Here is a 27,836-nt window from a genome sequence, read left to right as displayed (position 1 = left end):
GAGCCAAGGTTCAGTCGCTTAGCGATGGTTTACAAGAGGCACATGTTTGACCTACAAAAAGGATTTAGATCCCTGTGACTGATACAACGGGGAGGACTGGGGTGAAGGAGCGAACGATGCCTTTGGATGTGGCAAATCCGCTCAACATGAGTCAGAGGTGTGCGATTTTGTTTGTGCTCATTTGCTACGCACACAAGATGAAAGTCTTAGACACACACACACACACACACACACAGCTAAGATCATCGTTTTTTCCAAATGCTGCCCTCTAATCTAAGGATTCCATGGCCATCCGTGGCACTGACAGACAAAGTGGTAAACAGCATTAACGCACGGTGATGAGCAATTATTTGGCTGACCCAATTGGAAAAATGATTGTCAGTGAAGACACGGAACTGTCGCTGGCCAGAGGGTTTGGGAAGACAGACGCAATGAGATCAGAGTGGGTAGAGGGTTTTGTTTGGAGCTTGAGTCCTTTCGCAATGATTTCTCAAATGCGCTTATTTTTCTTGAGAGAGCAAACGGAGGAAGACAACTCATCACGAGTCAAACGGGGCCAAAACGTGCTCACCCATAATTAGGTTGCATAATGAGAACACTGTACAGCTACTTTTAGTTATTTAAGACCATTAAAGGTTTTCTGTTTTCTGTTTTTTCTGTCCGTAAAACTGCCTCGGAGAGACAAAAGAGGATCTGTGCAACAGGATGCTTTCTGCTCTTTCTCTGGCAAAGTCATAGGCGTGTCAGAAGCCATTTCAAGCTTTAGTTCTAGATTACATCCTCCTCCCGAGAGTCTCCTGACAATGTTAATGTCAAAAGCTTGTTCTCCGGGGCGCAGCTAGCAGAATAACATGGTAGCACAGCTCTACAGAGATGTTTGCTAAAGTAAAACGAGGGCAAAGTGGATTTCATCAGTCCATGATGAGGTTACAGCATACATATGGATAGGACGTCGGCAAAGGTTGCAGTCGGTGTCCACTGCCCTGGGGAAATGGGTTTTACTGGGATGCTTCTGCTTCTGTCAGGTTAAACTAACCTCCCCCTGTTACTACTTCTCTCTAGCTCATCCACAACTGTTGTGTTATCAACTGGTCTCTGGGTGTAGTCAGATTGAAGACTAAGCAATTTTTCAAAGTAGAACAAGTCATTGAAAAGATGCAAGAGGAATGAAGAAAAAAATAATTTAAGTAATAAAAGTTTGAAATGGTAAAAAAAGCAACCTCCAGAAAAAATGGTGCCAGAAGCTGCAGTTCCTCTAACGGCCACTTGAGAGTAAACTCCATAAACCGATGTTACCGATGCTAGAAATCCACTACTGAGCTAAATCTAGGAACATTTTAATGGCTATCAAGGATCTTACATGCCATTCCTTTCTTGACTCTCCTTATTCATGCTTTGCTGCATGCATACCTGCATAGATCTCTGTTAGGAAATTCCTTTATCCTACATCTCTTGCAAAGGTGCAAAGATTCTTGTAGCAGCCTGTCATTCTGAGCCAGCGCTCAGCATAGCTGTTCTGGTTTCAATGGCAAACTTCTTCTTTGAAAGGCTCCATCAGTTGTCAATAATAATAACAACGTAGTATTAGTAATAACAGAGCACAATTAAACTGGCTGTTTGTCACAGGCTACTTCCTGTGCTTTGCTCAAGATACTTGGAATTAGCAATCTCAGCCATGTTCCTCTATTTGTTTTTTCAACAGTTTACTTGGAGCCACAAAGGAAAATCTGAGTTTGATTTTTTTATAATTACAAGATGCCACGTGGAACATCACATGGAAGAACAGTATTTCACAAAGAGAAGTGAAAAGTATTAAAGTTAACCTATAGAACTGTGACTGCAACTAATATCAATTCCATAAACCTGACCAGAAAACTTTCCTTCCACTTTCACCCCCTCAGCAGGAATTTCCTGAAGGTGAAAGGCCCGTGTGATTCTAGCAGCTTGTATGTTTCTGTGTCCCTGTTAGACACCTCTCGGCCTGGTAAAATACGTGCTCTTCCACCAGCCCGACAACTCTCAAGCCTCCCAGTCAGCAGCCTCCAGTTTGGCCTGGATGAACCTTAACAACCCTAATGCACTCACATTAGCATCAGCTGCCACTAAGCTGCTTTCTGTCCGCTTGGCTGTCCTATTCACTTCTCAGTACCTCAGACCAGCTACCTGCTGGCCCTGGGAGTAGCAGGAGCAGAGATCCACATTACCAGCTGGGCTGTGGCATAACCTTTGTGCTCTTGCAAAATAAGGCCTGTGGGAGGCACCGGGACCCCACAGAGGAGGTACAGGTCATGGTCATCTTCAGGCCCCTCTTAGCCTCTGAGCAGGAAGGTTTGGGTGCCCAGGTTTGATACACCTGGGCACCCTTCACCTCAAGAGTGAGAAGAGAATAGTGGAAAGGACTGACATTTGAACTCACCTTAGCCAACGTCTGCACTGAGGCTTCAATTACAGCCAGTACTAAAAAAGAAAAAACAAAAGCAGTCGAAGAAGGAGGCACAAAACTAAGTAAGACACAGTGGTCACGTTCCGAATGGAAGGAGAAAGAAAAAGGAAAATAGAAGCGAGAAACATGACACAGCATAGAGGAAGAGCAGGAAGACCAAAGGATGGGGTGGGAGGGGGTGCCAATATGTGTGAGAAAAGGGTAGACAGATAGGAAGAGTGCAAGGCAGGAAAAGCAGCCGGCCAAGACAGAGGCAGGGAATAATGAAGAGATGCGGAAAATCCAGAGAAGGATAAAGCAGGCAAAGAAACAATGAGAATGATGACTGCATTGCTGGGTGAAATGAGAAAGCGTATCAGGTGGAGTGAAAAATGATGCAGTGCGCAGATACAGGAAATGAATGGAAGAAGAAACTAGAATTGAAGCTGCACGCAGGGATCCACTCTGTCAAATTCAACTAGGGTTTGAAACAGCTGCACAGCTCCCACTTCACCGCACTTTAAACTTACTTAAAAAACAACTTGGTCTACTGGTCTGCGTATAAATGCAAAAAAAAAGAAAGAAAAAAGAATAAAAAAGGAAAACAACATCGTGACCATAGAAGCTAGAGGAGATTGTGACCCAAGAAATTTGGGCAAAGTTATACCTAAAGACAGCGGTGCCTCCAGAATTACTTTCATAGGGGTGGCCTCTAAATATACTGGGCTGGCACATCAAAAACAGTGATCTATCCAGGGATTGGCACCAGCTTTACCTTTACCTTTTTTTAATTATTACCAACGTAGGACAGGCACGCCCAGGGCGCCCCTCCTTGGTGGCGCCCCTGTCTAAAGAACGTAACACTTGAAAATGCCAGTTCGCAAATCATCATCAGCACATCTTCTTCATTCACCCCCTCAATGCATTAGTGTCCATTACAGCAGGGCCACAGATTCCTTCAGCAACAATCTATGGACGGAGGTTGGAGGGTTCTAGCTCCTAATTTTGTAACCAGTTAACATTAGCAAAACTACCAGACCTAAAAATGACTATTATTAGCAGCGGCAGCATCAGCAGCCTTCTTTTCTTGTAGGTTAACATCAACATGCTTGTATTGTATGTGGTTACACACAGCTCCAGTCAGCATTTCCTGACTCGGCTGTTCATTTTCTAGATCAAAACACTGCCCGGCTATAATGACACAGGATGTCATTCTTCCTACTTCAAGCCTTGCTACCTCGGTAGCCAATGGTAATTAACAATCCATAGCAACGATGACATCACTCAACAACAGCTTTAATTATGAGGTTTTTTTAAATAATGAATAAAATAAACAAAACACAAGTAATGCATAAAAATACAGTTGTGAAGTATTAGGAAAATAAGGGGAAAAAAACTATCCAAGCCTACTGATGTCTCTTTAACACATGGAAACAGTACAAGGTGTAACCAGGACTCCTACATGCGTTTCCAAGAAGTAAGATTAACTCAACCTTCTATTTAAGCACTTCAGAGCCATACTTATGCCATACTGCATTAGCATGACCCGTTTGAGACTTATATGACAATGAAAGGCAGTATGAGCTGAATTTAAAGGACCTGACTCACAGCAAGAATCTTTTTATGCCACTGTACTAAAACAAACTTTGCTGAACTAACCTGCAGACTGAGCGTGCTAGTGATGTTTGCCTTGGGCAGAGAGATGGCCACACTGGTTACACTGGCCTTCTCCAGCCACTTGGACAGCAGCTCCAGGGTCAGCAGCTTTTCCAACTTAGCCAGATTTTCGACATGAAAGGGCAGCAGGAGCACGACGCTGGCCCTGCCTCCCCACAGAGGCGCCTCTAGAACTTGCACCATGTTGTCAGTGTCTTCATGAAAGCGGTACAAACCTGTAGCAGGGGGACAGCAGGGGGCAGGCAAAGAGTTGAGCAAAGATCAGAGAGTCAAGGAGAGAAGCAGTGCTGTGAAGTAACGTTTTCTTTTTTAGCAGTAGTTTAATGCAGAAGTTCTCTTGGAAGTTGGTTCAGAGCTGCACTTTCAGCCGTGTCGCTGCAGTCGTTCGGCGCCACCTCCCTCTATCACCGAGTGAACTCGCAGAGGGAATGCTGGAGTTAGTTTCGCTTCATACATAAAGGAAATGCAAGCTGCGACAGGCCGACAACAAGCCAGCCGTAACACAATTCTCACTCGTGAGTTGAAAGTGACATTATAGATGAGATTAAAAGAAATATACATCCGGTCTACGTCTCTTAACTGTTATCCTAGAAGAAACTCACCCTGCCTTGTTGCTGTTTTAAGACAATGCATAAAATATGGAAAATGTGCTAAATAAATCATTAGGGACACACTGATAAATTAGAGCGAGGCATATTGGACCTCACAAATATTCACGTCCCTTTTAGAGCTGGATTCCTTCTCGCTGCATTTATTCCCTGGCAGGAATAGCGCAGTGACAGACTGCGTACAGCTTTTTATTATTATTTTTTTTACCTGCTCTGTGCATCATCACCACTTTGGTGTATTTCTTTCCCAGGAAGGTACGACGATCTGTGCTTTCCTCGCTGAAATCTCTCTCCCACAGCCCTGAGCAAAGAGAAAGAAAAAGCAGTTTTAAATACAGCATGCTTCATATAGATGGACTGCATGGGGAGGGAGAGGATAAAAACAAAATCAATGAAACGGGAGAAAAAGTGAACAATAGGTTAAACAATGCCATGTTCATAAAACACATATACAGCGACACTGGCTGGCACTGCTCATGAATCATTTGTGTGTACTGCCCATTAAAAAATGTATACCCTCCTGAAAGCTGCTGAGGCAGAGTGCTGTACTGCAGCAGTTATGAAGACCTTAAGGCTACTGACCCCTATTCAATGTTCAACACATCCCCACTTGGCCCTGCTAACCTCCTGACAGCTGTCAATTTAAGGGGAGCTAAGAGTGGAGGAATTACTGTTGTAATAACCTCACAACACACTCTGAAAGCTGCTGGTCCATTCAATAGAGCAGGGGACATTGGATGGGGCGTAGAGGTCGGCAGATTATGACTTGTACCCATCGCGCTCTTTGTGAATGACACCTGAGGCCGGCTAGGGCTATAACTAATGATGATTCTCATTATCGATAAATCATTTGAAAAGGTCAGCGCTCTCGTCACACAAAGCTAAGGTTCAAGGAGGCCAAAAACTATGAAATGCCTCAATTGGCAATGTGAAAGCCTGCAGACTGATTGCTTGGTTTTTATTATTAAGCACCTCTATTAAGAACTGTGCGCAGACTCGTCTTTTGTCCGCGCTGTTTTTAATTCCTCTGAAGAAAAACAGACCAAGTTCTCAGAGCACAAGGTGACACCTACAAGCACAGGAACTTTAAGGAGAGATCAATACAAGACACAGTGCCCCATAATTTACCTTAAGACAAAAAGATATACCTCACATGCCATAAGTTGTGAAGATGGATGACAGGGGAAAATAAATCATGCTCAGCCTGATTTAGTCAAAACACTCCTCCACACTGCTAAGATAAGTATACACTGTACTGGGTTTCACTAACAAAACAAGACACAAGGAAACTGCTTCTGCTCAATTTTGTGCAATTTTGTTCTCATTTTCCCAAGAAACTTGCAGATATGTGTATTTGACAAAAACAAACTACAGTTACATGTGACTAACACACCCAACCAATAAGCCTGCACTCTGGTTTCTGATCATACAGTCTGTAGATGCACCTTTGCCAGTTAAGCTTAACTGGTTGATATCCTGACACGTCACCGTCCTTAAATACGATGACATCAACTCCAGCTGCCTGACACGGTGGCGGCTGAAACAGGTAGTGCTATCCCACAATTCATAGGGATGCCAATCTGCTCCCTAAAACGATCAGCAAATCTGCCAAAGTGCCAGATGTACAGATTTATCAGTGCATTTTACATGATATGGTCTCAGCAGTCTGTAACAGGCTGTGTTACAGCTTCACGGCAACCATCAACATCAGTCTGTTCCAGTAAAAGCATTTGAACTTAGAACATGGGTTTAGATATACGTGTGTAATAAAAATAAGAAATCACATGTTGAGTATTTCAGCATCTGCTGCCCATTTTGGAGGAATTACTTTTTCCTTACAGAAATATCAACACCGTCAACAATTATCTTCTATTCTAAAGACCTTTGTGAGCCTCTCACCTTTTCACCAGCAGCAGGTCAAAATAAGAGTGCTGTTTGGTACTAAAGTGTAGCGGAAAAGCTAACAAATTAACCAAGATGAAGCCAGATAAGCAACATAGCATCGTCACTGTGTTACCTCACTGGTAGGGAACACTTATATACACAAGACATATTCAGCCATCATCTATTCATCCACTGGTTTAAAGTCCATTATCTGCAAATCTCTTCTCTAATCACAAGAAAACAAAACAAAAAAAAAACACTCACTTCATTACCAAAGTGTTACAAAGAAACACCGACTCACTTATGTATGAGGATCACAGAGTTGGTTGGCTGAAACTTATTCTGGAAAAGTAAAATAAGTAAATAATCATAAAAGCAACAAACACCATTATGGTGAACCTCAAAGATGTTTGGCTCCATTTATCTCCAGACTAGAAAGTTACAGAGACGAGGAAGACTGTTTTCACACACTGTTAGGCCTCGTTACACTTTGTCTACATTTGGAGTTTCTTTAAACTGTTTAACTTATTATTAAATTCCACACTTATTCTTTTTTTTTTTTTTATTAATAGCTGCCTGACTAATTGTTTCAACACCATGGGTGGCATCTCCAAAAGCCAACCAGACTCGAATGGAGCGCAGCCAAACACAAATCGCAGCAGAAAAGACGTGTGATTGTCCCTCCCGGGCATGCTAGCACACATCACAGGCATTCAGTCCGCTTCCTGGGAAACACGCTTTGGAATTCCAAAGCGGCCGGCTGAAGGTTACCTGAAGCGGCAACCGTGTTGTTGAAATGATGTCACGACGATGAACAATTTTCTCCACGGTACACACGTGTAAAAACAAGCACGGGGGGGTTAATGACCTGCTGACCTCCAAACAGACCTGCACAGCAGCAGCAGAGCGACGGCTTTAAACCTGAACCTTTTAATAGCTGTCAGCAACAAACAGCGGGACGACTGCGCGGCGCTCACACAGCTACCGAGTCGTCCTGTTAACTTAAAGCGTAACCCAGTGGAGAATCGATGCGGGCTCGCGGCTCGGTCTCTTCCCTCATCGACTCGTGATGGCGTGCAGTTGTGCTGTTTCAGAAGCTGTTATTAGAGTTTAAATAAGCTGGGGCTTCATGTGCCGCCTCTCCTTTTTCAGTCCCCCAGTGCTGTCGCATTATCTTGTATAAGTTTCACTCCACTGTTTTTTTCCCAGTATTATTTTCCTCTGCTGTCACTGGTGTTTGTCTAAAGCAAAACAAAGCATGAATTAATTAACCAGAGTGGACTGGAACTCCCAAAGGCAGACCCTTTTACAATCCCCTCCACCATGACAGTCCATCTCTTTCACTCTCAGCAGGCCAACCTCTCCCGCTTTACTTTTCTCAGTTTCCTCCAATCACTCCCATCTCTTTGCTTTTCTTCTGCCCCTTTCCACCCAGAAATCTCCCCTTTTTATTCATTTAATTTTACCCTTTCTTTCTCCCCCCCTCTCTTTGGCCCTCTTTGCTTTTCGCATCTCTCCACTATAAACATGTTCCGCTACTAATTGGCCCTGACCTTCCTTTTCTTTGAAAGCTCTGTACAGACCGAGGGAGGAGCGACAGCAAAGAGCCTTTTTCCTTTTTTTTTTTAAATTCTTCCTTCAATAATTAACTGAAGGGAAGGAGAAGGGAAACAAACAAAAGCGGGGAGGGGGGGGACGGACGAATGGAGATGCCTACTCAGTGCCATCTAAAATAAAATAACACCCGAGACCTCTGAAAACATCCCATTAATAACACATCATCAACTGCTTCAAGTCCTTGGAATCCCAAACATAACGAAAAAAACAAAAGTTGGAACAAAAGCAGGAGCTGCTGGTTTGAGAAAGGAGCAAACTATCGACCACGCTGAAAATTATAAATCAAAACTAAAGGAATCCAATTTTCCGTAATCTAATTTGCAGCTGCAATCTGCTGCATAATCTAATTTGTATATTTGCTCCACGAAATTAATGAACCAACCAATGAGGGTGGGCTCGCAGAAAAAAACAAAAAACAAAACTAATTTTGTAATGAAGTCAAAAAAACATCAAACAAAGAGAATTAATTAAATTGCTTATCAATGTATAGTCTGTCAGGGAGTGTTATTTCTGAAGGGTTGTCTATCTTTGCCAGAACCCTGTTTTCACTTCAGGAGTCTTGCCTTCTATTTTTTTCTACCTAATAAAAAGGAGAAAAAAAGCAGTACCTGCAGGAGGAAGGAGAAGGAACAGAGGCAGATAGACACCGATAAGGAGGATGTGAACAGGAGACATGTGGGAAGGAGAGGGAGAGGAGACAGGGGTAGATTAGACATGTGATAGAGAGTGACAAAAGCACAAAAACAGAGACCAACGCTGCAAAAAAAAGGAACAAGCGAGACAGAAGGATATATTTAACACATCATCATCATCATCATCATCTTTTGTGGAGACCGCAAACAAAAAAAATGAGAATCTACGTCAGCGGGCATTCAAAATGTTGGCTGTGCTCTGAGACACGAAGGAGGAGATGGTAGATTCAATTCCACAATCACACAAAAAAAGGGAAAAGAAATAAGAAAAAGGAAAATAAGTCATTTCCTTGACTCATGATAAGTGCGGATGAACAAATATTGCCGACCCTCGAAAATAAAATGCGATATTTATTGGCACATTTAGCGTGCCATAATGAACCTCAGATAAGGATTTAGATGGATATGTTTTTGGGATGCAACTGTTAAATCACAGATGGAGCTTCTAACCGACTGCGTCCGTGCAGAAATATTGACTGCTTTCCACCACTGCAGCCTGTCACAAAGAGCAGAGCCCAGCCAAGCTGTGCCGCCGCAGACTTGGAGCGCTCCGAGCACAGATGTTAGGCATGACATCGAGGGAGAGAGAGTCTGGACACTTGTTACTCAATTATTTAAGATGACACATCACCCCCCAATGGAAGATGAATAAGCTCTCAGTGATAGACCCCAGAATCATCCTTTATCTGCTGTGTCCACCAGCTGGAGTCCAACGCATGCACGCGCACACACACCCATGGAGATGCAGGGTGCACACAGGTGGGATTGCTGGCACGCGCCACAGAGCGAGCAAAGACTTGTGTCTGTGCTGTGTGATCACTAAAAATGGCGCACGCCATACTCTCATCTAAAACGGGAAAAGACATCAAAATTGGATGCTCACTGTTATTTAATATTTTAGTAACCCTGCACTAATTTAATTTACAATAATGTTGTTTCTACACACCTTTTAAACGCACTGCATTCGCCAGGATCAAAGCTCCAGCCCTGGCCTTGATTTCGGCCTCCAAAGGAGCGCCTTCCAGTCCACTAAGGCCGGCCTTAGCCCAGTCCTGAAGCTGCTTCAGGTCAGCCTTGGACTCTCCTTTCCCCAGAGTCTGATGCTGCACTCTGAACCTAGCCTGACTCTGCTTCACAAAGGCCTGGTCGACTGGAGAGACCTGCTTGGAAAACACAGCTGAGGATGCGTGCAGGTGAAAGCTGGTTCCGTTGGCTTCACTGAAGCTCTTCAATGCCTCGGCAAGACGTTCGGGAACCTGCGTCCCCGCCTTGTCGGGGGACGGTGGGTTGAGGATACCTCGGACCTGGCTGGAGGTGTTACCGACTGAAGCTTCCCCCAGTGCTCCGAGAGAGGAGGCCACTAGCAGAGGAGAGAAGATGACATTTACAGAGCTCGAGTCGGAGCGGAGGGCCTGGTAGAGCCGCAGACCTAGGGTCCAGCTCGGGTCACCCTGAGGTGGAGGAGGCAGTGGAGGCGGACGAGATACTGGACCGGCTGGGGCATCGGCGCTCTTCTTGGATGAATTAGTGATGCTCCCTTGCACCAGGAGAACTGGCAGAGAAATTAGGAGACAGAAAGGGAGCCTGGGCAGCATGGCTGTTCTGGAACAGAGAGCACGGGAAGGAGAGTCAGTATGAGGATTTGCTCACACGAGATAATCTGTCTGTGTATACATAACAGCAAGAGGAATGAGGAGAATGCACCCCTCTCATTCTCAAGGCAAGCAAAGCCTCCCTCCACAACTATTCATTGCGCATATTTTGACCTGATTTTTAATAGTGTAATACTCATACTGCAACACTCATAGTTGAGATAAAGCAATATAAACACAGCCTGAGGGCTCCTTTTTTCCTGTAAAAGTGTCATTTGTGTAAACTGCTCCTACAGAGCCACAGCAGTGAGAACTTGATTTTCTAAATTCCTCCCCACTTGGATCCACGGTTATTATCTCACCCGCTGCGCGAAAGAAGCAACGTGCGACAATTAACGCTGATGAAGTTTTCAGGCTGGGACCGAACAAACGAATGAGAGGGGGAAATGTGCGTTTTCAATCTTTCCTTTAACAAAAAAAAAAAAGAAAAAGGCAAAAACTTCGACTCCTTACTTTTGCCGAAATTCAACAGAAGTGACGGCAAACATCTGTCGTCTACTTCAGCTTATACTCTCTCAAAATTAACCAAAAATGTAAAAAGTCTGGAAGACAGGGAAAGAGAGAAAAATGTCGTGTTCGTTTCATTAATTTACCGTTAATTAATTCACGTGTGTCCCTGTCGTTTTTGCGCCGCGGTCCTGGCTGTGAGCTCCGGGGGAAGTGCTGCTGCTGCTGCTGGAGCTCAGACGTAGCAGAGGAAGTTTACCGTCCCCGCTAACTTCAGCTCCCGGTTAGCTTTCTGCTCTTCCCGAAACTTCCAGGCTTCCACGAGGAGCTGCCACCGTGAGCTTATTTAGCTTTGGGCTGTTTAGGTGCGGGCTCCATGTTAAACAAGCATTTAAAAAAAAAGAAAGAAATTTAGTTAACAACCTAAAATAGGGCACACTTAGCACACAGTGTGAAAAAGAACTATAACGCTGTTTTCCAAAGCAGTTCTATGAATGACATGTAATCCAGTCTGAACTCAGTTTTACTATATATGACAGGTAAATATGCAGCTAATGGTATAAAAACGTCTTAAACCCATTAAACCCTGCCACTTTGTGTCAGTCCTGCTATTCAACTTTTTCCCCCCACATTTATACTTTACAAAACCATAATTAAATATGGCTAAGTCATTGTTGGGATGGGATACCTTTCAGCGGTTCCCTATGGGCTTTTCAGGGATTATGTGGGTGCAGTGTTGGTCTTGGTACAGGTTTTCAAAATGGACAAAAATCCACCGGTTGCAGCAAATGAGGCGTTTCTCCATTCTAAAGAAACCCTTGTGGGTTTGCCGGGATAATAAACTCTCTTGTTCTGGACTCAGTGGGGGTTGTAGTTCCCAAAGGCACTCAAGCGGGGTCGCTAATGGTCTTCTCATCGCTCCAGCTCAGTGACCCCGTGAGAGGCTGCCTCATGTGGTCCAGGGCCTCCCAAACTTGACACCCAGGCCTCCCATTGCGCAGGACATAGACCACAGCGCTGGCAGTCAGATTTTTTTTTTTATTTGGTCAATTTAAAGATGTTTTTTCTTTTTTTAAACTTGTGATTATGTCCTAAATCTGACTTTATCTTGGCATGTTGATTACGGAGAGCATTTTATTTTCTTTATAAGTTCAAGTGCTTTAAGTTGAGTTTCCAGGGAAGCCCCCCTACACACATACACACACACACACACACACACACACACCTCACTTTTCAGTAGCCTACTATGAAGGAAAACTAGGGCACACTATGAAAGGCTGTATTACAGCTGACCCTTCTGAATGTCCTCATTCTGTAGTCTCCTCATTTCGCCTCCTTAAATTGTACCTGCCCTCCATCTACAATACTACAAGGAGTGGAGAGCAGATAACTTGTAAACAGTGCTTTGGCACAGGGATTATTGCCCAAAGTTAAGGATGGAGAATGACCATATAGGGTCCTAATCAATAAATATAGAGATAGACTAAGGAGGCTTGAGGAGGATCAGAGAGGGATATGGAGGAAGATAACTGCTTGAGACCACCAATGCTTAGCAATCAGGCCGAACATGACAGCTTGTAGACCCAACCAATTATTTACCCCAGCCAAATCAATAGAGCTCTCTCCGAAAGATAGCCATCAGCACCACTATCTGGAACACATTCGCAGCAGAAAGTACAAGCACACACTGAGCACTCTGCTCGCTGCCACTCTCGCTCTCTGTCTCTTTTGAAAACGCACACACGCACTTCCCTCAGAGACACTTAGTTATCAGGCTTCCTTAGAAATAAGACACCAATCAACTAATTATTGAGCATCCTCAGTGAAAACAGAAAGAGAAAAACAGCAACATATCAAACTACATCTGCAGCTAACAAGAAGGTGCATTGGAGGTGCAATGTATGTGCATTTGCACAAACGTCCAGTGAAGCTCCCTCGACGGCCTGGGGATGCACGGTGGCGGTGATGAGTCGACCGGTGCAACCACAAAGGTCGTAACCCTGCCAGTGGCGTCACCACCCATCCCTTGAGACCTCCCAGGGTCGCACCACAGTCAGTCTTTGCAGTAATGAGCAGTGTTACGGTGCGAGTGATTCATAGAAATCAGGGCTTGCACCTTCAGTTAAACGAGTCCCCGGGGATAATGCTTTGGAATGCGATAAGCTGCTCAGTCAGGACATTAACTGCGATGTGGCTGAACACCTTCCCCTTTACCCGCCTCCAAAAGGCCCACCTCCATGCTGCCCTGCTTGCCCTCACCTATCCGCACCTTGTCCAAGTCCTGAGCCTGATTCAGTTTCCCAGCTTCAGATGTCAGCGTCTCTAGCAGAAAATGTAGCAATATGCTTAACACATTATCCATTTGTGCTGCTGTTAGACCTGGCTCAAGGGCTCAGCTACAGAAGCTGCACCTTGCAATGAAAGCACTTACGGTCACTGCCAACTGGCCTCGAGCTATCCACTCACCCCACGCGCAGTTCTTGCTCTCATCTTTTTCTTGTGTTTCTCCTCAGCCCCCCCTTTGCAGTTTCACACATATTGTAACATTTATATTATTTTACTACTGATGATTAAAAAAAAAACTCCATTAAAAATTGACAGCATAGAATAGTATTAAATGGAAAGGACATAAATTATTGATCAAAAAGCTTCAGTCAGAGTTTGCCCTGATCCCTGCTTTTATAAACACACCTTTTCATAACATACCAAACAACTCTAAATGCACTGTTTTCTGCTTTGGGTGTTATCAGTGCAGGACTGGATTGTAATGGTTTGAGGCATGTCATTTTTAATTTCTCTGAGCTGACTTGTGTTGCACATAAGTTTTTTAAATATTTGTATAGCATCAGTTCACCCATACTGTCACACAGTATGGAACTATTAAAGAACAACACGGTATACAAAATGAATGTAAATCTAGGTCGGCCTATATTAAATTTTTATAGAGTATTACAACACGTTTTGTTTTTACATTGCTTATATTTCATCAACATAATGTCAGAGGTGTTTTCTTGGATTTAGGTCTGGCGAGTGTGGGAAGTCAGTCAGTGTTATCGGTTACTTCATCCTACAGGAACTGTCTGCATACTCTCACCACATGTGGCTGTGCTTTGTTGTTAGAACCCAGGACCCACTGCACCAGCGTAGGGTCCAAGGATTTCATCCTGATACCTAATGGCAGTCAGGACGCTGTTGCCCAGCTAGTAAAGGTCTGTGGATCTCTCCATAGATATGTCGTCCCAGATCATCAGTGACCAACCATGAAGACTGGTCATGCTGAGCAATGTAACTTGCTCTCATCTGTGAAAACTCAGGGCACCAGTGGTGGACCTGCCAATTCTGGTATTCTATGGCAAATGCCAATCAGGCTACATAGTGCCAGGCAGTGAGGACAGGGCCCAATAGAGCTTCTGATTGGTCAGAGACACTCACACCACTGGCTTGCTGGAGGTCATTATGTAGCTTTGGCAGTGCTTATCCTGTTTCTTATTGCACAAAGGAGCAGATATTGGTCCTGTTGATGGGTTAAGGATCTCCAGCTCTACTAGAGTAACTACCTGTCTCCTGGAATCTCCTGCATGCTCTGGAAATTTTGCTGGGAGACCGAGCAAACCTGGCAAAGGCACATATTGATGTACCATCCTGGATGTGTTGGACCTGTGCAAGCTCTGCAGGGTGGTGAGTGGTGACACTGATACTAGCCAAATGCAACACTAGTGAAAAAAATGTCAGTGACCTCCACCTGTAAAACTATTCCTGTTTTGGGGGTTGTCTCATTGCTGCCCCTCTAGTGCGCCTGAGGTTAATTTCATCTCAACAGCAAAGCAGCTGAAACTGATTAACAACCTCCTCTGCTGCTTAACTGACCAGATCAATATCCCAGAGGTTTAACTGACTTGGTGCTAAACTCTGATTAAAAAGTGTTCCTTTCATTTTTTGAGGAAGTGTATGCTACATCAATTCCACGTTATGTTTCACCCGCTCAGCTTCCTTGCGCTACGTTTTGACTTCATATTGTGCTTTTTGCTTTACCTCCAAGGAGGGTTGGATTGGAGACGAGCACATCGACACATAAAGAAAACTGCAACCATTTTACTATTTCACCCAAACTCAAAAACTCTTTCCTTATGAATATGTGAAAATGTCCTCCCACCTCCACCTTCCCTGCAACATTTGCCACCTCCTCTTACTCAGTGTCAACCCATTTCCCCTCCGCTTCTCACCTCCTCTCATTTCATTCACTCCTACTCAATTCCCATCTCTCCTCTCCTCCGTCTGAATATCACCCCATGCTTCCATGTCTCACATATTTTGGAGTCTGTACAGAACAAACAGCATGTAACATGTGAGCCCCAGTTTGTCAGCTCTGGCCTGCCTGTCTGTCATCAGGTCTGGCCTGTTTCAGCCAATAGAGAGTTGGTTCAGACCCCGTCTGGACAGACCCATGGGATGCTGTTGGTTTCCATCAAGTTCCATTGTGGTCTTTTAAAATTAGGGGCTCTTTCTTAATGTCTGGCTGAGCTGCTAAGCTGCAATTATGATTTGTACTGAAGCGCTGCTTTAACCCCAGCTTCATCCTGGTTTGGGAATCTGGTGCCAAACCTTCTCTGTGAATTAAACCGAAACACATAACGAGCATATTTAAAAGTCACCAAGATGTTGGCTTTTGCATTTTTTAGTATGAGTGGCTTCTAATCTTTGGGATTGCTCATTACTCGGTGTAATAGGTCGTAAACAGACAAGGAGGAGATGGAAGAAACACAAGCAAATGCACAAATATGAAGCTGTAACTTCTGAAAAGATGTTTAGGTTTGCTTCACTGAGTATCTAAAAATACACATTTTCGATGGGGGTTTGGGGAGTGGGATATGTCAGTGTCCCCCCCCAACTGGGATGTTCTCCCTCCCCGTTATGGATCTAGGTCAAAACTTTATAAGGCAACAGGAGGTATGGGCGGGCAGATGGAAAGAGAAATATGTGTATTTAATCAATGGAGGGGAACGAGAGGGGCCAGCGGAGGAAAGGTGAGGAGGGCCAGCGGTATTCGGGGTCAGGTTCAACATGTTGAAAAGTGTCAAAATTACAGACGCATCTGGTGTTCATCTTAAAGGTTTTCAATAAGCCTTAAAGGTTTCCTGCAACCATGTGAACGCCTGCTAATGCAAAATAGGAGGTTTGATGTTTGACTTTTTTGGGGGGGTTTGTGAGAAAACAGTTCAGAAATTTATATAAAATACTAGAACTTTGGTGAAATGCTGGGAAGTACAAAAGCAAGAGCGAGCAAATCATCTCCGCTGGCACACAGCTACACGGCAACAAAGGCAAATAAGTGGCTTTTAATGTGCTCAGTGAGTCAGACAAGAGAAGCAAATGCCAAGCACCCACAAGAGTACACAGCTGCTTCAAGCAAGTGTTGACAACTATCTTTATTGGAATTAAATATTACTCTGAGCCCCACCCCAAAGTAACCGGCACACCTGTGACTCAGATCACTCAGACTCCGACTCCGTGACACCAAACCAACACGTCCGCTTTTCTTTTTTTTCCACACTTAAGACACCCAAACCTAATCTGCCACACAAACACAACCCCAAGCCTGTCAGAAGTGTGGACGCACACACTAAAAAGACAGATATGTTGACTCCCCCACCCCACCAGCCCTCACCACACACACACAAGCTCATAAACACACACGCACACACACATGCTGCTTATATCCTCTGGCTGTGAGTTTGCCAGGAGCCAGCTGGTACTGTCATGTCTGATAGGCTGGAACAGAGACAGAGACGGAGACGAGGCCGGGAGAGAAAAGAAGGAAGGAGGGAGGCAAGCTGGGAAAAACGTCTACAGCAGAATGTATTAGTAAGACCCTGTCTGTCTGGATGAGTGTGTTGCTGATTTGAGGAAGACTGTATCAAAGCCTGGCAACTCATTACACTGTCTCATTTGGGTCCGTGGGGAGTATCTCCTATCCCTCCATCCCAGTCGTCAGCGGAGCATTTGTCTCATTCTCCTCCTTTCTTAAATGACCTGCACTTTCTGTGCCCCCCTCCTTCCCTCCACCCAGTCGTTATTTTACATAATTCTCTAATTTTATGCAAATAAATATTAGCGCGACGGCGATGAATGGTGCGCTGACAACCAGCATTAGTGAGAGAAAGTGTTTTTGTAGCAGTTCATGTAAGAAATGTTGTTTTTAATAAAAGGGAAGCGAGTCTGATTTTCGCTGCCCTGCAAGACAAAACATAATTAAAATGTTGTTGATCAAGACGAATCACTCAATTATTCTGCGATGTTCATTCTGGTTCAGAAAAAAAGGAAAAAAAAGCTGATAGTTGTAATAGACAACAAAGCTGAGAAGACAAAACCCTACCTCAGTATTTATCTATGTCTGCATTTGCGTCTGGATCGGGCTGTTCTTGCATTTAATCTAAAAATGTGGAGTTGTGTTTGGGAGAGTTAATGGCCACATTCACCGAAGCCAGGAAAGGTCATAGACTTCTTAATGTAAAACCAATTGTCCATTTAAGACAAATCGCCCTTTAGATCCAAAGTCAGTACAGCTGTCCTGCTTCAAAGTTTGCGTGTTTTCTTGAAGATCCCGGATGATTTAATGTTCTGCGGTGATGTTGTTGCTAATATTATTATGCCTAACAAGCTTATTCTTTAGCTTGGATCTGTATAGGAAGTCAAAAAGAAACCGCTTCACCCATCATTAAGCCAAAAAAGAACTCCATAACTCCTACACACAGCTAAAAACGGCACATGCTCTGCTGTGTTTTTGTAATGAAGGTCAAACAACCAAAATCTAACTGTTTCTGAAATGAATCTGGGTCCAATTTGTTCAATTTTCTCATCGTTCCCAGAATGAAAAGTTTTAGGTATTTTTGTAAAAGCGTTTAATTAAATAACACTAAACGCCTCCAGCTGTGCTAGAAGCTCTGCAAACCGATGCGCAGACACAGCGGCGCTTCAATCTAAATGCTGATGTTTCGGCAGGTGCAATGTTTTCATGTTTGCCGCATTCACTTAAAGCATGTGAGATTTAGAAAAGTGCTAAACCAGTCTGTTTACCATTCATCTGGATGTAGCCGTTTCTGTGGGAGACTATAAATGCTACACCCACATGAACAGAATCAGCTTTCAGGGATTTCCTTACCTGGATGATTGAGCACGCATCAAGACAAAAATAACTGCTGAAGGAAAAAAAAAAAAAAGAGGATACCTGAATTGACTTGATGATAAAAGTATGCATATCCCCAGAGCACTTACAGTTCACCTTGAGAAAAATGTGTCTGTAACAGCTGCCTCAGCATCCAGGAGTCCAGACAATCACTCAGCACAAACAGCAAACCCATCTGCTTGGCAACTCATTGAAAGTTGAGACAAAGTTAACTAATTTGTGGGCGAACCTGCTGCTTTAGGTCTCCCAAATCAAACGCAGCACCATTGACTGTTAAAAAAAGCTCCAGATTCTTTCAAATCCTATAAGATTTTCTCTGAATTCTCTGGTTTTAGTATCAGCCAGCGGCGGCTATAATAAGAGGTGTTAAGAATGGTAAAAGTTAAAAGTTAGTAAATGGGTTGGTTATGGGACACCTGAAGACACTACACCCTGTCCTGGCTGATGCAATTATTAGTTTAGTATCATCCTGAGAACCAGCCTATTTATTTGTGTCTTCTGTAATGGACATTTGTTTTCAGTCTATATCTTTTGCTTTATTTAAGCTAGTCCTGTTTTACTAAATAGACGACATCCTTTCTGTTGATATGCCAATGGAACAATCTAGTTCGATGGGATGAGTCCTTTTTTCTTGGTTCTCAGGGGAATATAAAGGCACAGAAGTACAGGTATCTTCTAGAAAAGAAAACGAAAAAAAAAAGGATTAATTTGTTCCTAATAACTGAAGGTCAGCATGTAGGTACGGCACCTATGTTCACACAGCTGTCAATTGCCCTGACACAACAGGAAGGAAACACTGAAAACGGAGAAAACTGCGGACAGAAATTTGTGAGATGACAACATCCACAACATCGCTACATGAGTTGATCATTTTACGATAAAAAAGCAAAGACCCTAACCTTCCTCCCTGTCATCATAATGAAATTTTAAGCCCGGCAGTGACTGTTTCCTGAAGCATTAAAACTGCTGTCTAAGACACACTAAGCTGTAGTATGTCGTCAGGTTTTAAAAGCTAAGCTTAAAGCCATGCTTCACATCAACATTGCTATAAAACCTGTAGAAGGATAGAATGACAGCTGAAGTGTCGTCTGGGGCTCGTGTCAACTCAAAAAACAAGGGACAAAAACACACTGCAACCCAAAACATGAAAGCCTTAGCCTACGTGTACGAGTTTGGACCTGGAAACAAATATGAAGCTGAAAAAGTTGGGAAACACCAAAGTCTTTAACATATATTATCAGGAGAGCAGCAAAAGCTTCGAGTGGTACATCTACAGGAAGTCCATGCTGACATGCATTATTGTGCAAAAGTCTTGAGCCACCCCTTATATCTTTATATTTTACTTCTGAGGAGCCAGACGTTACCTGGTTTTGAGTTCTCCAGGATTTCTTAAGGGCTTTCTAATTTTTTTGGAGCACTTTTTGATTGCTAAGCCACTTAACACTGACATATGAATCCTTCAGGCATGAAAAAGGCAACTAACTCAAGTGATGAACTCATGTTGTGTCTCCCATGTGACAGGCAACTTATCAGTGAGCAAAATATAGATTATATCTTTATGCCCTTAAAGTGTGTTGGAAAAAATCAATCATTTGTAGCCATAGTTGGCCTTAAATTGATCAGGAGTGAGGTAGAACAGTGAGTGTCTACAGCCCTCTGTAAAAATGGTGGAGACTCTGTCATGGTTTGGGGATGCATTTCAGCCAGTGGTGTTAGAATTATGAATGCAGAATGTAAAGTCGGATTTTGATTCACAACGCAATAACGTTTGATTGGCAAAAGCTTCATTTTTCAGCTTGCCATCCATCCCAAAACACATTACCAGTGCAGTAAAAACAGATCTGGTTAGAGAAACACACAGTGGATCACAATCAGTCATGTATTGGCCTCCACAGAGCCTGTATATCAACATTACTGAAACAGTGTGGGATCATTTTGACACAGAACACAACAAAAGACAACTAACATCCAAAAAGAAGAGATTTGAATGTCCTTCAAGAAGCCTGGAGAACTATTCCTGAAAACTACTTCAAGAAATTACATGAAAGCTTATCTAAGAGAGTTCAGACTGTTTTGAAGAATAAAGGTGGTCATGCCAAATATTAAACTCTAAGCTCATTGGAAATACACAAACTATACTATATACCAACATATTTATGTTTGGACAAATTTCTTTAAATTGCTGAAGCAAAACATACAAATGGGCGTGGCTTAGGACCTTTGCACAGTACTGTATTTCACAAGCAGAGCAATCATTTGGGCCTGTTTAGACTAGGAAAAGACTAGAAAACACCAAACTGAGTGCCCAAACCAACTTTTGAGGTCAGCCAGGTCAGATGCTTGCTGACAAGCTTCAGTCTGGGCCAAAGTTATGAACCATCTAACAGAATTGTTAATTAGGGCCAACACTTTTTAATTTCCTCCATCAACAACTCATTCTTTCAAAACTAAAAACTAGAAAAGTATGATATCAATATAGATGCATCCCAGATATGATGATCAGGCTTTTCATAACTGGGAGAACATCTTATCTAGGTCATTATAAGCAGGTTATGATGTTTACACGCATCAAGTTAAAAAAAAAAAGTCTATCAAAACGAGTTATCCATGCAGAATTACAAGTACCTGAGCTGCAAATAAAAATCCTCAGAGTGTTGTTTGATGTCAGAACTTTTTTCTGCCATCTAATAATATAATTAAACTTTAGTGCCAAACTTTTTGTGGTGACTGTTTAAATAATATCCCTGATATTCCTCATACGCCCAGAGTGTGCACATGTTCAACAGTCATTCTTATTATAATTCTTATCATACAGGACAGTCAAAGAGCACATATTCACTTTAACACAACTCACACGATGCGGTGACATTTGAACAAGATATTGTGAAGTCTTCACAATCACAGGCAGGTAACAGCCTCAGATTAACATCCACAAAGAGTACCATAGGCTGTTCCATGTTTTATTCACAACCCCTCTCTGTGCATTACCATACATATTTATAGATATAACTACATTTACATGTACACAGACATCCCTGGCCATATGTGTGCACACACACACACACACACACACACACATAAAAAGACATGCATAGAAGTTCAGCATATCCCTGAGGGTTAAAGCTGTCATTTAAGTCCTTCACAGTGATTATGTGTGTATTCCATGGTGCACACACCATTGTGTGTGTGTGTCTGTGAGATTCAGATTGACTGATAGATGATGGCTGCAGGGCAGGTGGGCATTGAGTCATTTGCGGGTGTTGGGAGGTGCATGGTTGGAGGGGAAATCGGTGGAAAATTTCAGAGGAGGGAGGGCTGGAAGAGACGAAGTTAGGTAGAGGTAGACTGTCGGTCAGGCTGCCACTCATGCCTCATGGGAAACTGGTTCCACCGCTGCTTAAGGGCACAGCGATCAAGGCAGGAAACCAAAATAATGTGGGAAAGGAAAAGATCCAAGGCTGAAGGGGAAAGGGTAAAAGGTCGAATGTCGTGGCACAGAAAAGAAATGAGAAACTGGGCATTGCTTTATTATGGGGAAGGTAGAGGTTGTGATAGATGAGCGGAAATCAAAGACACGCACATTAAGATGCAATCTCAAAATGGGGGAATTCTGTTAAACAGCGAGCAAAGTGAGAAGCAGGTGAGTAATGTCACAGGAATGATGAGGTGAGCATGTACGGGCAGAAGAAGAAGGCATATAAAAAAAGGGGGCAGAAAGAGTAAGAAGTGTTATATATCACCGAGGCTCTGCAATCAAATCAACAGGTGATGTCATGTGGTTGAGTGAAACCCAATCGCGCTGGGTTTAGGGTGACAAGGTTGAGATTGGTAGAGGGAATGTAACCGCAGCCTTACAAAAGAGAAAAAATCTGTTCTCTCCATTCTCATTATCCTATCATCTCCCCCTCTCTCCACTTTCTATCAAAGCTCCTCTGTCTGTCTCTCTGCCACTCTCCCGCGCCTCCTAAGCTGCTCTGCTATTCGCTCCGGCGAGGCTTAAGATGGAGGGATTTTGCCCTCTTCTCCCACATGTCAGTTCATTTCCAGCACAGAGCGCTATATGCAGAGCCTGCATCTATCAGCAAGGAGATATAAGCTGCTATGAAGGTCAAGGGTCAACTTGTGATATTACTATGCTGTTAATGGCCCACCATGTTAGAGGGCTTCTAATACCCCTGAAAATGACTGCTCAGACAGCCAAGTGTGAGAGAGAGAGAGAGAGAGTGTGTGTGTGTGTCACATCAGCAGGACAATGAGACCACCATGCACAGTCACATGACATCAACTAATAACGATGCTTTGACTCAAAAAGAAAAAACTTTTTGGGGAGTTCATCTGCATCCGGCAAATACACACCCACACTCTACCCCCGAGAGACACACACACTTTTGATCATTCATTTGCACACCAACCAGCCTCGGAATGATTTTGACCTTTAGTTTATAGCTCCGCTTTGGCCCCTTTCTTTCTCTAAAGACTGCAAATACAGTGAGGTTTTTTAAATAGAGAGGACAAAAGAGGGTATTTTATGGCCTTTATTCAAGGTGTGATCATGTGTTTGGGTAAAAACACAAACATGGCAGTCCAGTGAGCAATCACCAAACCTACATCAGTTTTAGCTTTGCCCAGCGTGAAGTCAAAGACGTACACCGGGAGGCTTGTAACTCTAAAGCGTCCGCAGGTGCAGGCCTCATGCATTTATTTAAAGTGCATTTGAATTTTTAAACTGTTGAATTACACGGTGTTGTGATGGAGATGTGCGCATCTCGCTCATGTCTCTTCCCTCCTGATGCAATGAGCAATAAAAAGACTCACACGACCTCAGAATGGGATGCCATCCTCCTTCCGCGGTACATTCAACACACTGCAGGTTTAACCTAAACGCGCACGTTCTCTTTTCCTTGAGAATGATGGTCCCAAAATTACTGGTTCCATGTGGACATTTAAACATCAATAATTCAGTGTCACACTCATTTTGAGACATAAAAGCCATTACCATAAACAATAAAGACCACAGCTGAGTGGAACAACAGCCTTTATTGGCCTCTGTGCACCATAATACGCTTTCTATGCAACACTATGTGCTGAAATGGAGGAGGGTGCAAGATGGATGGTACCAATCATCTCTGCTTTTGTCTCAGCTGATTGAAGTATTTATCAAATGTGAACGTTAATTGATGCTCTGATGTGGTAAACGTTAAGATTTCTGGATGCAGCGGTTTAAGATCTTTCTCGAGTGCAGTAATTTATGGGCGCATACTTTTTATTTTATAGTTTCAAGATGACATTGTTCAGCTAAGCTGTAACAGTTGTCACAAGGTCTATCTGATTGGGTGTGATTCACTTCTATTCCCTGAAGTGTCCTTGCATTGTCCTCCTTTCAATTGTAACTTCGCAAGTTATGTTTTTCCTTCTATTAAAGCTTATTGGAAAAAACAGAGGTCAAAAAACAAAACTATTCAGATCGTTCAAATGTGAGTCCACCATTTCAAATAGTTCTTAAGTAAAAGGAAAAAAATGTATTAGCAAGTTAATTATAGTTTGTTTGCTTATTAAAGAAGGCTTATGTCACAGCATTAAGTTATTGTTGAACAAAAATCTGAGGAACGTTTTAATTTTGCCAATCAAGGTGGAATCAGTCCTACATATAAGGATTGTTCATCTCACTAACAGCTGTCCAGCAAACATGAGTAGAAATAAGTAGGTTGCACAAATTAAAAAGCCCTTGCAGAACACGTGTCACCACCTGAGTGGTTGAAAAAGAGTGTTGTTGTCAACTTTCTCTATTTCAACCACTCGCCTGCTGTTTGAGACTCAGCCCACGTGCTGATTGGCTTTGCTAGAAAAATTGGGTTCATTTATAGATAGCACCAGTTGGCTGTATCCACCACTCACTTGCTGCTATTTCCGGTTATCCTTTCAATTGTAAATGACATCAGTCATACCAACTTTGAGCCAAGCAGTTCTGTTTTTGTCTTTCTTTTTTGATGGAGATGCATAAAATTTAATTTGGCACCACCAGTGCAAATGGCTAAAACCATGTAATCATGAGAAATAGGGACAAAATTCATTGTTCTCTTTATGCGAAAAATGTGTTCTATAGTTTCTTCTGAAAACTAAAAGTTACATGAACTGGGTAATTCAGACCACTGCATTGATACAAAGCCATTTTATATATGAACTCTGTCTGCAAATTGTCTGGATTGTCTGTGTCAGCTGCATTCTCATTATTAGAAGTACTCTAGTTGAGATGAAAGGTGGAGTAGACATTCAGCAGACATAACACACTCAGTCGCTAAATTATCCAGGCAATAGCCTGCAAGATGTACTAAGAAGCAGGGAGAGTAAAGTACACTTAATGTCTGGTCCTGACTTAGATTTGATTCTGATATGATCAAACCATTGGTGGCTTGGGAGGTGGACCGGGTTGTTTACCAATTGGAAGGTTGGTGGTTTGATACCTGGTTCCTCCAGTTCACATTTCAAAATGTCCTTGGCCAAGATACCGAACCCCTGATACATCCATATGACTGTGAGCATGTGCATGATGGGTACAGGATGAAGTGCTGTGTGCATATGTGTGTAAATATGGTGTGTGATTTAAAAAAACTCTTTAACTTATAGTAGTGATGCTATATAAGCACCAGGCTTTATGTATCTCTGTACCAGAGAGCAACACAAATTATAACAGAGACCTCTGGCAGCTTGGTTAAGAAGGATGATGAAATCTAACTTGTTGTTGACAAAAATGTATATTCTAACCAAAACTAGTACCGAAAATACTTTTGGTGGCTAAACCAACCAAACAGGATATAAAACAACACCAGAGGCTAAGTGTGATGTCATATGCGCTATTGACACCTTGCCTCAGGTGCCTTCAATAGCTCACACCATGGGGTGGAGCAAGGTCTCGCAGTGGTTTCGATGATGGTAAGGACCCACACCGCTTTTTACACGTTGGAGTCATTGATGACTCAGATGATCAGTAGAAGGTCAACAACCCTCACGACTTCAAATCGGAAACCCCCACTAGGCGTTAACCGGATTCTCTACCTTTTGTTTTGGACGAGAGTTGAAATGTGCTCACAAGCCTAAAGAAGTCCAGTTGCCTTTTCATTGCGTCACTCTTGAGAGTCTGCTGAACAATGACCTCCCCACCCTTCCGGCATCCGAATCTGGAATTGTACTAACCTGAAACACATTGCCTTGTACTTCCATTCACCAGGCCTCAACTGCATACATCGAATGAGGTGATAACTATCTACTGGAAGGAGGCCTCCTACTGTAAACGTCTAACAGCATGTAAAAGGGTTATGGATTTGATCCCCCATCTCTTGAATGGCAGGATTTATAATAGGCACTGTGGAGAAAAGGGATTCTTAAAAGCTTTCACGATCCTCAAGTTAACCTCTATCTTAGATCAAGGGTGGTCTCAACCTCCTTTAGGTTTCTACGGTTATCTGCTCTGTCATTGCCATTGACCTTGGCTGTCAGTCAGTCCATTTTCTTGCAGGCTTTGACTGGTTTTAAACAGATAGCTGATGTTATCTGATTTTGGTGTTCATTCTGTTCAGTCTCTGAGTTCTCCACAAATCATCAGTTTCCATCATCTGCTTCGAATATTGCTTTAAACCTCTTCTGCTTTCTTCTGTGGGGTGTGTGGAGAGTTCCTTTCTTTAGGATGCTTTCAATAAGCTTAGTTCTGGACATTCTTATATATGCAAAGATATAAAATGCAATCTAACATGTTCCTGTTTCGTTACGAGCCTAACAATAATTTGCACTGCAGATACACTTACCTTCATGAGTAGTGCATAAGCAAATCTTGACATCACCTACCAGGACATCACACAACTCTCCACAAAAAAAAAAAAGCAAATCCTTCAGAAAATGAGACCAATTGTAGTTTTTCTTCACCTTTAATAACCCTCATCCTCTTGCACTACCTGGTTTGATTTACAGTCGCCAAGGTAACCACTCCATTATAGGCCTAATAGCTTGCGCAGAACAATGCACATCATAATTTTGACAAATTTCTGTATGGCTTGCTGGAAAATCATTGTCATCGTAATTGCGATTACATGTGTGTACCACAGCATGAACACATACCTGGGCACCTGGTGTATATTTTTTAAATGGTCTGGCTCTGACAGCACAGACAAAGAGGGTAGAATAAGCACCATGCTGAAATCTGTTCTATGCAGCTTTTTTCTCAGACTCCCACTGTTTGGTGTTTTCTTTTTGAAGGCGCTTTAATTTTTTTTTTTTTCCCCCTTAACAATTTCTTATTCAGACAGCAGGAGGCCGACACAGAGGCACGGGAGAAACATTCTGCACGGTCGGGACTCTACGGGCTAGCATGATACAGACCACTAAAATTCAAAAGGAGCAGCTACTTTGCAGCAGGATCATATTCCCGCTTTGTAGATGCGATGAGAGCAGCACATGGACACGGAAACAAACCGGGAGGCTGCAGTCTTAGCTGAGCAGCGGCCTTTTGAATAATGAACGGTGTAATTTTCTATTTCTGTAATGCATTGTATCGGGCGTTCTAACAGATGAGAGCTCAGGTGGACAGAAGGCAGTAAAGAGCAGAAAGACTGTTGCCGGGTTTAGTGTGCTGTGGCCTCAGCTGTAATGAAGCAGGTGGATACAGAGGTAGAGGAGGGAGCTGTAATCTGAAAGGCTGTCTCCGTTATTACCCTACTGTCTTGTCATGAGGACACCACATACCGGGAAAAAGAGACAGAAAAAGGGCAGAAAAAGGGCAGAAAAAGAGAGAGAACAAATTTAAATGTGTGAAGTAGAAAACCAGAGGGGGAGGAAGGGGAAGTAATCAGCCGCCTGGTCCCAATCATATTCTTCTCCTTTTCTTTTTAGCTGAAGCCCTGCTCCCAGCTCCGCATTTGGACACATTAAGTCGCCTAAATTATTTCATAAGCATCTCGGCCCTTACCACAAGCGAAGGAAGAATGCAAGGGAATGATGTACAAGGCACTGATTAGACCTAATTATGAATCCTGATTAAGGCTTTTAATTAGTCAAGCCAGCACTTCAGCTGGAGAGGGCGGTAGAGATGGAGAAGACAGCGAGAGAGAGAAGGGTGGAGGATGGGAGGGTTAGGGATTTTATGGAAAGCGGAGAAGCCTGCGAAGGGTACTGGGTGAGGTGCGAAGTGAGAAAAATGCAATAAAGCAAATGAGCTAGATGGAATATTGGCTTATTAATGTGACATTGAAAATGCTGAATATTAATTTGACATTTAACATTAAAAAGAAGAGAGTAGGCGACGCACAAGGGGAAGAATTTGAGATAGGAAGAACAAGAGTTTGACTTGGCTTGATCTAATCTGGGCACAAATATTTCAGGATAAGCCAGAACTTATTAGACACATAGTGGATTTTTGCGAGCGCATATTTTAAAATAGTTGACACTGACTTATGAAAAATACTGATACAAATCTTTTTCAATAATACTCTGCAAGTAATTACTGGACAAAGATGTGCAAGAGGTGACTCTGTTCCATGTCAGCCCAAAGTAGGGCTAAATATACTGTCATGGTACGCCTAATTGAAACATGTTTGGAAATTATAAATTAATATTTGCTAAAAACCAAGCTTCACAAAAAGGAAAGACCACTTTTTTTTTTGTTAG

The 27,836-nt window shown here is 42.9% G+C and overlaps 1 protein-coding gene across 1 annotated transcript in view; it reads right to left on the bottom strand.

Annotated features, from left to right (window-relative positions):
- The window catches only part of serpinh2 (serine (or cysteine) peptidase inhibitor, clade H, member 2), a 22,971-nt gene extending 7,496 nt beyond the window's left edge, over positions 1-15,475 (bottom strand). Inside the window, exons 1-6 of the mRNA XM_013914647.1 lie at positions 15,442-15,475; positions 13,233-13,321; positions 10,855-10,907; positions 9,847-10,502; positions 4,916-5,008; positions 4,082-4,314 (exon numbers count right to left, since the gene is read on the bottom strand). Coding sequence (XP_013770101.1) covers positions 4,082-4,314; positions 4,916-5,008; positions 9,847-10,502; positions 10,855-10,907; positions 13,233-13,321; positions 15,442-15,475 — 1,158 coding nt within the window. The remainder of the gene's footprint in view (positions 1-4,081; positions 4,315-4,915; positions 5,009-9,846; positions 10,503-10,854; positions 10,908-13,232; positions 13,322-15,441) is intronic.
- Positions 15,476-27,836: the final 12,361 nt, after the last annotated feature.

Source organism: Pundamilia nyererei, unplaced genomic scaffold (assembly GCF_000239375.1).
Source record: "Pundamilia nyererei isolate P.nyererei 1_Seehausen unplaced genomic scaffold, PunNye1.0 scaffold00213, whole genome shotgun sequence".
NCBI lineage: Eukaryota > Metazoa > Chordata > Actinopteri > Cichliformes > Cichlidae > Pundamilia > Pundamilia nyererei.
This window is presented reverse-complemented; position numbering and strand designations above follow the sequence as displayed.